Source organism: Phyllobates terribilis, unplaced genomic scaffold (genome assembly GCF_046119375.1).
Source record: "Phyllobates terribilis strain yellow unplaced genomic scaffold, ASM4611937v1 Scaffold_2__4_contigs__length_985480577, whole genome shotgun sequence".
Classification (NCBI taxonomy): Eukaryota; Metazoa; Chordata; class Amphibia; order Anura; family Dendrobatidae; genus Phyllobates; species Phyllobates terribilis.
The window spans coordinates 5653399-5668795 of NW_027362762.1; the positions used below are offsets into that span (position 1 = coordinate 5653399).

The following is a 15397-nucleotide window of genomic DNA, read 5'->3' on the forward strand; positions in this document are numbered from 1 at the left end:
TACATAGTGGGCAGTATTATAGTAGTTATATTCTTGTACATAGGGGGCAGTATTATAGTAGTTATATTCTTGTACATAGGGGCAATATTATAGCAGTTATATTCTTGTACAAAGGAGCAGCATTATAGTAGTTATATTCTTGTACATAGGAGCAGTATTATAGTAATTATATTCGTGTACATAGGAGCAGTATTATAGTAGTTATATTATTGTATATAGGAGCAGTATTATAGTAGTTATATTCTTGTACATAGGGGGCAGTATTATAGTAGTTATATTCTTGTGCATAGGAGCAGTATTATACTAATTATATTCTTGTACATAGGGGGCAGTATTATAGTAGTTATATTCTTGTACATAGGAGCAGTATTATAGCAGCTATATTCTTGTACATAGGGAGCAGTATTATAGTAGTTATATTCTTGTACATAGGATACAGTATTATAGTAGCTATATTCTTGTACATAGGGGCAGTATTATAGTAGTTATATTCTTGTACGTAGGGGGCAGTATTATAGTAGTTATATTCTTGTACATAGGGGCAATATTATAGTAGTTATATTCTTGTACACGGGGCAGTATTATAGTAATTATATTCTTGTACATAGGAGCAGTATTATAGTAGTTATATTCTTGTACATAGGGGGCAGTATTATAGTAGTTATATTCTTGTACATAGGGGCAATATTATAGTAGTTATATTCTTGTACATAAGGGCAGTATTATAGTAGTTATATTCTTGTACATAGGAGCAGTATTATAGTAGTTATATTCTTGTACATAGGGGCAATATTATAGTAGTTATATTCTTGTACATAGGGGGCAGTATTTTAGCAGTTATATTCTTGTACATAGGGGGCAGTATTATAGTAGTTATATTCTTGTACATAGGGGCAATATTATAGTAGATATATTCTTGTACATAGGAGCAGTATTATAGTAGTTATATTCTTGTACATAGGGGCAATATTATAGTAGTTATATTCTTGTACATAGGGGGCAGTATTTTAGTAGTTATATTCTTGTACATAGGAGCAGTATTATAGTAGTTATATTCTTGTACATAGGGGGCAGTATTTTAGTAGTTATATTCTTGTACATAGGGGGCAGTATTTTAGTAGTTATATTCTTGTACATAGGGGGCAGTATTATAGTAGTTATATTCTTGTACATAGGGGCAATATTATAGTAGTTATATTCCTGTACATAGGGGCAATATTATAGTAGTTATATTCTTGTACATAGGGGCAATATTATAGTAGTTATATTCTTGTACATAGGAGTAGTATTATAGTAGTTATATTCTTGTACATAGGAGCAGTATTATAGTAGTTATATTCTTGTGCATAGGAGCAGTATTATACTAATTATATTCTTGTACATAGGGGGCAGTATTATAGTAGTTATATTCTTGTACATAGGAGCAGTATTATAGCAGGTATATTCTTGTACATAGGGAGCAGTATTATAGTAGTTATATTCTTGTACATAGGATACAGTATTATAGTAGCTATATTCTTGTACATAGGGGCAGTATTATAGTAGTTATATTCTTGTACGTAGGGGGCAGTATTATAGTAGTTATATTCTTGTACATAGGGGCAATATTATAGTAGTTATATTCTTGTACACGGGGCAGTATTATAGTAATTATATTCTTGTACATAGGAGCAGTATTATAGTAGTTATATTCTTGTACATAGGGGGCAGTATTATAGTAGTTATATTCTTGTACATAGGGGCAATAATATAGTACTTATATTCTTGTACATAAGGGCAGTATTATAGTAGTTATATTCTTGTACATAGGAGCAGTATTATAGTAGTTATATTCTTGTACATAGGGGCAATATTATAGTAGTTATATTCTTGTACATAGGGGGCAGTATTTTAGCAGTTATATTCTTGTACATAGGGGGCAGTATTATAGTAGTCATATTCTTGTACATAGGGGCAATATTATAGTAGATATATTCTTGTACATAGGAGCAGTATTATAGTAGTTATATTCTTGTACGTAGGGGCAATATTATAGTAGTTATATTCTTGTACATAGGGGGCAGTATTTTAGTAGTTATATTCTTGTACATAGGAGCAGTATTATAGTAGTTATATTCTTGTACATAGGGGGCAGTATTTTAGTAGTTATATTCTTGTACATAGGGGGCAGTATTTTAGTAGTTATATTCTTGTACATAGGGGGCAGTATTATAGTAGTTATATTCTTGTACATAGGGGCAATATTATAGTAGTTATATTCTTGTACATAGGGGCAATATTATAGTAGTTATATTCTTGTACATAGGGGCAATATTATAGTAGTTATATTCTTGTACATAGGAGTAGTATTATAGTAGTTATATTCTTGTACATAGGAGCAGTATTATAGTAGTTATATTCTTGTACATAGGAGCAGTATTATAGTAGATATATTCTTGTACATAGGGGGCAATATTATAGTAGTTATATTCTTGTATATAGGAGCAGTATTATAGTAGTTATATTCTTGTACATAGGGGGCAGTATTATAGTAGTTATATTCTTGTACATAGGAGCAGTATTATAGTATATATATTCTTGTACATAGTGGGCAGTATTATAGAAGTTATATTCTTGTACATAGGGGGCAGTATTATAGTAGTTATATTCTTGTACATAGGAACAGTATTATAGTAGTTATATTCTTGTACATAGGAGCAGTATTATAGTAGTTATATTCTTGTACATAGGAGCAGTATTATAGTAGCTATATTCTTGTACATAAGGGCAGTATTATAGTAGATATATTCTTGTACATGGGAGGCAGTATTATAGTAGTTATATTCTTGTACATAGGGGGCAGTATTTTAGTAGTTAAATTCTTGTACATAGGGGGCAGTATTATAGTAGTTATATTCTTGTACATAGGGGCAATATTATAGTAGTTATATTCTTGTACATAGGGGCAATATTATAGCAGTTATATTCTTGTACATAGGAGCAGCATTATAGTAGTTATATTCTTGTACATAGGAGCAGTATTATAGTAGTTATATTATTGTACATAGGAGCAGTATTATAGTAGTTATATTCTTATACATAGGGACAGTATTATAGTAGTTATATTATTGTACATAGGGGCAGTATTATAGTAGTTATATTCTTGTACACGGGGCAGTATTATAGTAGTTATATTCTTGCACACGGGGCAGTATTATATTAGTTATATTCTTGTATATAGGAGCAGTATTATATTAGTTATATTCCTGTACATAGGAGCAGTATTATAGTAGTTATATTCTTGTACATAGGAGCAGTATTATATTAGTTATATTCTTGTACATAAGGAGAAGTATTATAGTAGTTATATTCTTGTACATAGGGGGCAGTATTATAGTAGTTATATTCTTGTACATAGGAGCAGTACTATAGTAGTTATATTCTTGTACATAGGAGCAGTATTATAGTAGTTATATTCTTGTACATAGGAGCAGTATTATAGTAGTTATATTCTTGTACATAGGGGGCAGTATTATAGTAGTTATATTCTTGTACATAGGGGCAGTATTATAGTAGTTATATTCTTGTACATAGGGAGCAGTATTATAGTAGTTATATTCTTGTACATAGGGGCAGTATTATAGTAGTTATATTCTTGTACATAGGGAGCAGTATTATAGTAGTTATATTCTTGTACATAGGGGGCAGTATTATAGTAGTTATATTCTTATACATAGGGGCAGTATTATAGTAGTTATATTCTTGTACATAGGGGCAGTATTATAGTAGTTATATTCTTGTACACACGGGGCAGTATTATAGTAGTTATATTCTTGTGCATAGGGGCAGTATTATAGTAGTTATATTCTTGTACATAGGGGCAGTATTATAGTAGTTATATTCTTGTACATAGGGAGCAGTATTATAGTAGTTATATTCTTGTACATAGGGGCAGTATTATAGTAGTTATATTCTTGTACATAGGGAGCAGTATTATAGTAGTTATATTCTTGTACATAGGGGCAGTATTATAGTAGTTACATTTCTGTACATAGGAGCAGTATTATAGTAGTTATATTCTTGTACATAGGAGCAGTATTATAGTAGTTATATTCTTGTACATAGGAGCAGTATTATAGTAGTTATATTCTTGTACATAGGGGGCAGTATTATAGTAGTTATATTCTTGGACATATGGGGCAGTATTATAGTAGTTATATTCTTGTACACAGGGGCTGTATTATAGTAGTTATATTCTTGTACACAGGGCCAGTATTATAGTAGTTATATTCTTGTACACGGGGCAGTATTATAGTAGTTATATTCTTGTACATAGGGGCAGTATTATAGTAGTTATATTCTTGTACATAGGAGCAGTATTATAGTAGTTATATTCTTGTACATAGGGTCAGTATTATAGTAGTTATATTCTTGTACACAGGGGCTGTATTATAGTAGTTATATTCTTGTACACAGGGGCAGTATTATAGTAGTTATATTCTTGTACACGGGGCAGTATTATAGTAGTTATATTCTTGTACATAGGGTCAGTATTATAGTAGTTATATTCTTGTACATAGGAGCAGTATTATAGTAGTTATATTCTTGCACACAGGGCAGTATTGTAGTAGTTATATTCTTGTACACGGGGCAGTATTATAGTAGTTATATTGTTGTACATAGGAGCAGTATTATAGTAGTTATATTCTTGTACATAGGGTCAGTATTATAGCAGTTATATTCTTGTACATAGGGGGCAGTATTATAGTAGTTATATTCTTGTACATAGGAGCAGTATTATAGTAGTTATATTCTTGTATATAGGGGGCAGTATTATAGTAGTTATATTCTTGTACACAGGGCAGTATTGTAGTAGTTATATTCTTGTACACGGGGCAGTATTATAGTAGTTATATTGTTGTACATAGGAGCAGTATTATAGTAGTTATATTCTTGTACATAGGGTCAGTATTATAGCAGTTATATTCTTGTACATAGGGGGCAGTATTATAGTAGTTATATTCTTGTACATAGGAGCAGTATTATAGTAGTTATATTCTTGTATATAGGGGGCAGTATTATAGTAGTTATATTCTTGTACATAGGAGCAGTATTATAGTAGTTATATTCTTGTACACGGGGCAGTATTATAGTAGTTATATTCTTGTACATGGGGCAGTATTATAGTAGTTATATTCTTGTACATAGGATACAGTATTATAGTAGCTATATTCTTGTACATAGGGGCAGTATTATAGTAGTTATATTCTTGTACATAGGGGCAGTATTATAGTAGTTATATTCTTGTACACAGGGGCAGTATTATAGTAGTTATATTCTTGTACACGGGGCAGTATTATAGTAATTATATTCTTGTACATAGGAGCAGTATTATAGTAGTTATATTCTTGTACATAGGGGGCAGTATTATAGTAGTTATATTCTTGTACATAGGGGCAATATTATAGTAGTTATATTCTTGTACATAAGGGCAGTATTATAGTAGTTATATTCTTGTACATAGGAGCAGTATTATAGTAGTTATATTCTTGTACATAGGGGCAATATTATAGTAGTTATATTCTTGTACATAGGGGGCAGTATTTTAGTAGTTATATTCTTGTACATAGGGCGCAGTATTATAGTAGTTATATTCTTGTACATACGGGCAATATTATAGTAGTTATATTCTTGTACATAGGAGCAGTATTATAGTAGTTATATTCTTGTACACAGGGGCAATATTATAGTAGTTATATTCTTGTACATAGGGGGCAGTATTTTAGTAGTTATATTCTTGTACATAGGTGGCAGTATTATAGTAGTTATATTCTTGTACATAGGAGCAGTATTATAGTAGTTATATTCTTGTACATAGGGGGCACTATTTTAGTAGTTATATTCTTGTACATAGGGGGCAGTATTATAGTAGTTATATTCTTGTACATAGGGGCAATATTATAGTAGTTATATTCTTGTACATAGGGGCAATATTATAGTAGTTATATTCTTGTACATAGGGGCAATATTATAGTAGTTATATTCTTGTACATAGGAGTAGTATTATAGTAGTTATATTCTTGTACATAGGAGCAGTATTATAGTAGTTATATTCTTGTACATAGGAGCAGTATTATAGTAGTTATATTCTTGTACATAACGGCAGTATTATAGTAGATATATTCTTGTACATAGGGGGCAGTATTATAGTAGTTATATTCTTGTATATAGGAGCAGTATTATAGTAGTTATATTCTTGTACATAGGGGGCAGTATTATAGTAGTTATATTCTTGTACATAGGAGCAGTATTATAGTATATATATTCTTGTACATAGTGGGCAGTATTATAGTAGTTATATTCTTGTACATAGGGGGCAGTATTATAGTAGTTATATTCTTGTACATAGGAGCAGTATTATAGTAGTTATATTCTTGTACATAGGAGCAGTATTATAGTAGTTATATTCTTGTACATAGGAGCAGTATTATAGTAGCTATATTCTTGTACATAAGGGCAGTATTATAGTAGATATATTCTTGTACATAGGGGGCAGTATTATAGTAGTTATATTCTTGTACATAGGGGGCAGTATTTTAGTAGTTATATTCTTGTACATAGGGGGCAGTATTATAGTAGTTATATTCTTGTACATAGGGGCAATATTATAGTAGTTATATTCTTGTACATAGGAGCAGTATTATAGTAATTATATTCTTGTACATAGGAGCAGTATTATAGTAGTTATATTCTTGTACATAGGAGCAGTATTATAGTAGTTATATTCTTGTACATAGGGGGCAGTATTATAGTAGTTATATTCTTGTGCATAGGAGAAGTATTATACTAATTATATTCTTGTACATAGGGGGCAGTATTATAGTAGTTATATTCTAGTACATAGGAGCAGTATTATAGCAGCTATATTCTTGTACATAGGGAGCAGTATTATAGTAGTTATATTCTTGTACATAGGAGCAGTATTATAGTAGTTATATTCCTGTACATAGGGGGCAGTATTATAGTAGTTATATTCTTGTACATAGGAGCAGTATTATAGTAGTTATATTCCTGTACATAGGGGGCAGTATTATAGTAGTTATATTCTTGTACATAAGGGCAGGATTATAGTAGATATATTCTTGTACATAGGGGGCAGTATTTTAGTAGTTATATTCTTGTACATAGGGGGCAGTATTATAGTAGTCATATTCTTGTACATATGGGCAATATTATAGTAGTTATATTCTTGTACATAGGGGGCAGTATTATAGTAGTTATATTCTTGTACATAGGGGGCAGTATTATAGTAGTTATATTCTTGTACATAGGGGCAGTATAATAGTAGTTATATTCTTGTACATAGGGGCAGTATTATAGTAGTTATATTCTTGTACATAGGAGCAGTATTATAGTAGTTATATTCTTGTACATAGGGGCAATATTATAGTAGTTATATTCTTGCACATAGGGGCAATATTATAGTAGTTATATTCTTGTACTTAGGAGCAGTATTATAGTAGTTATATTCTTGTACATAGGGGCAATATTATAGTAGTTATATTCTTGTACATAGGAGCAGTATTATAGTAGTTATATTCTTGTACATAGGAGCAGTATTATAGTAGTTATATTCTTGTACATAGGTGCAGTATTATAGTAGTTATATTGTTGTACATAGGAGCAGTATTATAGTAGTTATATTCTTGTACATAGGAGCAGTATTTTAGTAGTTATATTCTTGTACATAGGGGGCAGTATTATAGTAGTTATATTCTTGTATATATGGGCAATATTATAGTAGTTATATTCTTGTACATAGGGGCAATATTATAGTAGTTATATTCTTGTACATAGGAGCAGTATTATAGTAGTTATATTCTTGTACATAGGAGCAGTATTATAGTAATTATATTCTTGTACATAGGAGCAGTATTATAGTAGTTATATTCTTGTATATAGGGGCAGTATTATAGTAGTTATATTCTTGTATATAGGGGCAGTATTATAGTAGTTATATTCTTGTACATAGGGAACACTATTATAGTAGTTATATTCTTGTATACAGGAGCAGTATTTAAGTAGTTATATTCTTGTACATAGGGAGCAGTATTATAGTAGTTATATTCTTGTACATAGGAGCAGCATTATAGTAGTTATATTCTTGTACATAGGAGCAGTATTATAGTAATTATATTCTTGTACATAGGGGGCAGTATTATAGTAGTTATATTCTTGTACATAGGAGCAGCATTATAGTAGTTATATTCTTGTACATAGGAGCAGTATTATAGTAATTATATTCTTGTACATAGGGGGCAGTATTATAGTAGTTATATTCTTGTACATAGGAGCAGCATTATAGTAGTTATATTCTTGTACATAGGAGCAGTATTATAGTAATTATATTCTTGTACATAGGGGGCAGTATTATAGTAGTTATATTCTTGTACATAGGAAGCAGTATTATAGTAGTTATATTCTTGTACATAGGAGCAGTATTATAGTAGTTATATTCTTGTACATAGGAGCAGTATTATAGCAGTTATATTTTTGTACATAGGGGCAGTATTATAGTAGTTATATTCTTGTACATAGGGGTAGCATTATAGTAGTTATATTCTTGTACATAGGAGCAGTAGTATAGTAGTTATATTCCTGTACATAGGGGGCAGTATTATAGTAGTTATATTCTTGTACATAGGGGTAGCATTATAGTAGTTATATTCTTGTACATAGGAGCAGTAGTATAGTAGTTATATTCTTGTACATAGGGGGCAGTATTATAGTAGTTATTTTCTTGTACATACGGGGCAGTATTATAGTAGTTATATGCTTGTACATAGGGGCAGTATTATAGTAGTTATATTCTTGTACATAGGAGCAGTAGTATAGTAGTTATACTCCTGTACATAGGGGGCAGTATTATGGTAGTTATATTCTTGTACATAGGGGCAGTATTATAGTAGTTATATTCTTGTACATACGGGGCAGTATTATAGTAGTTATATTCTTGTACATAGGAGCAGTATTATAGTAGTTATATTCTTATACATAGGGGGCAGTATTATAGTAGTTATATTCTTGTATATAGGTGCAGTATTATAGTAGTTATATTCTTGTACATAGGGGGCTGTATTATAGTAGTTATATTCTTGTACATAGGGGCTGTATTATAGTAGTTATATTCTTGTACATAGGGGATAGTATTATAGTAGTTATATTCTTTTACATAGGGGCAGTATTATAGTAGTTATATTCTTTTACATAGGGGCAGTATTATAGTAGTTATATTCTTGTACATAGGGGCAGTATTATAGTAGTTATATTCTTGTACATAGGAGCAGTATTATAGTAGTTATATTCTTGAACATAGGGGCAGTATTATAGTAGTTATATTCTTGTACATAGCAGTATTATAGTAGTTATATTCTTTTACATAGGGGGCAGTATTATAGTAGTTATATTCTTGTACATAGGGGCAGTATTATAGTAGTTATATTCTTGTACATAGGAGCAGTATTATAGTAGTTATATTCTTGTACATAGGGGCAGTATTATAGTAGCTATATTCTTGTACATAGGAGCAGTATTATAGTAATTATTTTCTTGTACATAGGAGCAGTATTATAGTAGTTATATTCTTGTACATAGGAGCAGTATTATAGTAATTATTTTCTTGTACATAGGAGCAGTATTATAGTAGTTATATTCTTGTACATAGGAGCAGTATTATAGTAGTTATATTCTTGTACATAGGAGCAGTATTATAGTAGTTATATTCTTGTACATAGGGGGCAGTATTATAGTAGTTATATTCTTGTACATAGGAGCAGTTTTATAGTAGTTATATTCTTGTACATAGGAGCAGTATTATAGTAGTTATATTCTTGTACATAGGGGGCAGTATTTTAGTAGTTATATTCTTGTACATAGGGGGCAGTATTATAGTAGTTATATTCTTGTACATAGGGGCAATATTATAGTAGTTATATTCTTGTACATAGGGGTAATATTATAGCAGTTATATTCTTGTACATAGGAGCAGCATTATAGTAGTTATATTCTTGTACATAGGAGCAGTATTATAGTAATTATATTCTTGTACATAGGAGCAGTATTATAGTAGTTATATTCTTGTACATAGGAGCAGTATTATAGTAGTTATATTCTTGTACATAAGGGGCAGTATTATAGTAGTTATATTCTTGTGCATAGGAGCAGTATTATACTAATTATATTCTTGTACATAGGGGGCAGTATTATAGTAGCTATATTCTAGTACATAGGAGCAGTATTATAGCAGCTATATTCTTGTACATAGGGAGCAGTATTATAGTAGTTATATTCTTGTACATAGGAGCAGTATTATAGTAGTTATATTCCTGTACATAGGGGGCAGTATTATAGTAGTTATATTCTTGTACATAGGAGCAGTATTATAGTAGTTATATTCCTGTACATAGGGGGCAGTATTATAGTAGTTATATTCTTGTACATAAGGGCAGGATTATAGTAGATATATTCTTGTACATAGGGGGCAGTATTTTAGTAGTTATATTCTTGTACATAGGGGGCAGTATTATAGTAGTCATATTCTTGTACATATGGGCAATATTATAGTAGTTATATTCTTGTACATAGGAGCAGTATTATAGTAGTTATATTCTTGTACATAGAGGGCAGTATTATAGTAGTTATATTCTTGTACATAGGAGCAGTATTATAGTAGTTATATACTTGTACATAGAGGACAGTATTATAGTAGTTATATTCTTGTACATAGGAGCAGTATTATAGTAGTTATATTCCTGTACATAGGGGGCAGTATTATAGTAGATATATTCTTGTACATAGGGGGCTGTATTTTAGTAGTTATATTCTTGTACATAGGGGGCAGTATTATAGTAGTTATATTCTTGTACATAGGGTGCAGTATTATAGTAGTTATATTCTTGTACATAGGGGGCAGTATTATAGTAGTTATATTCTTGTACATAGGGGGCAGTATTATAGTAGTTATATTCTTGTACATAGGGGCAGTATAATAGTAGTTATATTCTTGTACATAGGGGCAGTATTATAGTAGTTATATTCTTGTACATAGGAGCAGTATTATAGTAGTTATATTCTTGTACATAGGGGCAATATTATAGTAGTTATATTCTTGCACATAGGGGCAATATTATAGTAGTTATATTCTTGTACTTAGGAGCAGTATTATAGTAGTTATATTCTTGTACATAGGGGGCAGTATTTTAGTAGTTATATTCTTGTACATAGGGGGCAGTATTATAGTAGTTATATTCTTGTACATATGGGCAATATTATAGTAGTTATATTCTTGTACATAGGGGCAATATTATAGTAGTTATATTCTTGTACATAGGAGCAGTATTATAGTAGTTATATTCTTGTACATAGGAGCAGTATTATAGTAATTATATTCTTGTACATAGGAGCAGTATTATAGTAGTTATATTCTTGTATATCGGGGCAGTATTATAGTAGTTATATTCTTGTATATAGGGGCAGTTATAGTAGTTATATTCTTGTACATAGGGGGCAGTATTATAGTAGTTATATTCTTGTATATAGGGAACACTATTATAGTAGTTATATTCTTGTATACAGGAGCAGTATTATAGTAGTTATATTCTTGTACATAGGGAGCAGTATTATAGTAGTTATATTCTTGTACATAGGAGCAGCATTATAGTAGTTATATTCTTGTACATAGGAGCAGTATTATAGTAATTATATTCTTGTACATAGGGGCAGTATTATAGTAGTTATATTCTTGTACATAGGAGCAGTATTATAGTAGTTATATTCTTGTACATAGGAGCAGTATTATAGTAATTATATTCTTGTACATAGGAGCAGTATTATAGTAGTTATATTCTTGTATATCGGGGCAGTATTATAGTAGTTATATTCTTGTATATAGGGGCAGTATTATAGTAGTTATATTCTTGTACATAGGGGGCAGTATTATAGTAGTTATATTCTTGTATATAGGGAACACTATTATAGTAGTTATATTCTTGTATACAGGAGCAGTATTATAGTAGTTATATTCTTGTACATAGGGAGCAGTATTATAGTAGTTATATTCTTGTACATAGGAGCAGCATTATAGTAGTTATATTCTTGTACATAGGAGCAGTATTATAGTAATTATATTCTTGTACATAGGGGCAGTATTATAGTAGTTATATTCTTGTACATAGGAGCAGTATTATAGTAGTTATATTCTTGTACATAGGAGCAGTATTATAGTAGTTATATTCTTGTACATAGGAGCAGTATTATAGTAGTTATATTCTTGTACATAGTAGCAGTATTATAGTAGTTATTTTCTTGTACATAGGAGCAGTATTATAGTAGTTATATTCTTGTACATAGGGGCAGTATTATAGTAGTTATATTCTTGTACATAGGAGCAGTATTATAGTAGTTATATTCTTGTACATAGGGGCAGTATTATAGTAGTTATATTCTTGTACATAGGAGCAGTATTATAGTAGTTATATTCTTGTACATAGGGGCAGTATTATAGTAGTTATATTCTTGTATATCGGAGCAGTATTATAGTAGTTATATTCTTGTACATAGGGGGCAGTATTATAGTAGTTATATTCTTGTACATAGGAGCAGCATTATAGTAGTTATATTCTTGTACATAGGAGCCGTATTATAGTAGTTATATTCTAACAGCCACATTTTCTATTCTTCCATCGACATAGCCATACGAGAGATTGTTTTTCTGCTGGACAAGTTGTAGTTGTGAATGGCATTATTCACTTTACTATTTAATGTACAGAAAATGGGGGAAAAAATTCCAAGTGGGATGAAATGCTGAAAAAAATGCAATTCTGACATGATTTTGGGGTTTTTCTTTTACAGTTTTTCATTTATCACTTACTAACATATTCTATATGTAGCAAAAGGAAAATGAAATGGAAATGGGTGCGGACAGAGTTGTGGTTAAAGTTGCGGCATAAACTTTTTAACTTTTTCCACGACGCTTGATCTGTCCCTGTTTTACTTCTTGGGAAGTTTAACCCCCTCCGGCAGATCATTAGAGAAGATGATGTTGTCATTTATTTTTGTATCCTCACCCTTTTCTTTCCAAGAAGTTGATAGGATGAGAAAGCGTCTGATCTGGTGAGATCCTCTTACACACTGTTCATCTTCCTACAGGGGAGTAAAGTGTCTGCAGGAAAATGACGGCCACAAGTCAAAACCTCTACTGTGAAAGCCAGACAAAAAGCCAAAAATGCTGCAGGAATCCATTCAAGAGCATCAAGGTAAGAGATGGACAGAGCACACTCACCCTCAGCCTCACACCTCCCTCACCCTCAGCCTCACACCTTCCTCACCCTCAGTCTCACACCTCACTCATCCTGAGCCTCACACCTCACTCACCTCAATCTCACACCTCACTCACCCTCAGCCTCACACCTCCCTCACCCTCAGTCTCACACCTCACTCACCCTCAGTCTCACACCTCACTCACCCTCAGTCTCACACCTCACTCAACCTCAGCCTCACACCTCACTCACCCTCAATCTCACACCTCACTCACCCTCAGACTCACACCTCACTCACCCTCTGTGTCACACCTCACTCACCCTCAGTCTCACTCCTCACTCACCCTCAGCCTCACACCTCACTCACCTCGATCTCACACCTCACTCACCCTCAGTCTCACACCTCACTCACCCTCAATCTCACACCTCACTCACCCTCAGACTCACACCTCACTCACCCTCTGTGTCACACCTCACTCACCCTCAGTCTCACTCCTCACTCACCCTCAGCCTCACACCTCACTCACCTCGATCTCACACCTCACTCACCCTCAGTCTCACACCTCACTCACCCTCAGCCTCACACCTCAATCATCCTCAGCCTCACACCTCACTCACCCTCAATCTCACACCTCACTCACCCTCAATCTCACACCTCACTCACCCTCAATCTCACACCTCACTCACCCTAAGGCTCACACCTCACTCATCCTCAGCCTCACACCTCACTCACCATCAGTGTCAAACCTCATTCACCATCAGTCTCACACCTCACTCACCCTCTCACCTCACTCACCCTCACACCTCACTCACCCTCAGTCTCACACCTCACTCACCCTCAGTCTCACACCTCACTCACCTTCAGCCTCACACCTCACTCACCCTCAGTCTCACACCTCACTCACCTTCAGCCTCACACCTCACTCACCCTCAGTCTCACACCTCACTCACACTCAACCTCAAACCACACTCACCCTCAGTCTCACACCTCACTCACCCTCAGTCTCACACCTCACTCACCCTTAGTCTCACACCTCACTCACCCTCAGCCTCACACCTCACTCACCCTCAGTCTCACACCTCACTCAACCTCAACCTCACCCACCCTCAGTCTCACACCTCACTCACCCTCAATCTCACACCTCACTCACCCTCAGACTCACACCTCACTCACCCTCTGTGTCACACCTCACTCACCCTCAGTCTCACTCCTCACTCACCCTCAGCCTCACACCTCACTCACCTCGATCTCACACCTCACTCACCCTCAGTCTCACACCTCACTCACCCTCAGCCTCACACCTCAATCATCCTCAGCCTCACACCTCACTCACCCTCAATCTCACACCTCACTCACCCTCAATCTCACACCTCACTCACCCTCAATCTCACACCTCACTCACCCTAAGGCTCACACCTCACTCATCCTCAGCCTCACACCTTACTCACCCTCAGCCTCACACCTCACTCACCCTCAATCTCACACCTCACTCACCCTCAATCTCACACCTCACTCACCCTCAATCTCACACCTCACTCACCCTCAATCTCACACCTCACTCACCCTAAGGCTCACACCTCACTCATCCTCAGCCTCACACCTCACTCACCATCAGTGTCAAACCTCATTCACCATCAGTCTCACACCTCACTCACCCTCAGTCTCGCACCTCACTCACCCTCAGTCTCACACCTCACTCACCCTCAGCCTCACACCTCACTCACCCTCAGTCTCACACCTCACTCAGCTGACACTACTTATTGGATGAGTTTTCTCCTTTTTATGCTCCATCTGTATGAGATCTGTTATACAATCAATTATGTAATGGCAGAGAGTTCAGCAGATGTGTGACCTGCCGGGTATGCAGGAGACCGGGAATTACTTGTTTTACCAGGTCATAAAGAGAATCCAAATGTGCACAGTGATGCCCCCACTCTACATGGGAGAAGTACTGCATATAACCGTGTGTCATCTAATCATACACTAACACAAGACATCATGTATTCTACTGCACCCTCAGAACTGCAGATTTATGACATTAATAAGCGGACTCCAGAGCTGCACTCACTATTCTACTGGTGCAGTCACTGTGTACATACAT

General features: G+C 33.9%; 1 protein-coding gene across 2 annotated transcripts in view; it reads left to right on the forward strand.

The window, feature by feature from the left end:
- SLCO2B1 (solute carrier organic anion transporter family member 2B1) overlaps positions 1-15397 on the forward strand; it is a 355225-nt gene that overhangs the window by 84421 nt on the left and 255407 nt on the right. For both annotated transcript variants that reach the window (XM_073661073.1, XM_073661072.1), the window contains exon 2: positions 13186-13292. In XM_073661073.1, coding sequence (XP_073517174.1) covers positions 13209-13292 — 84 coding nt within the window. In that variant the 5' untranslated portion in view covers positions 13186-13208. The remainder of the gene's footprint in view (positions 1-13185; positions 13293-15397) is intronic.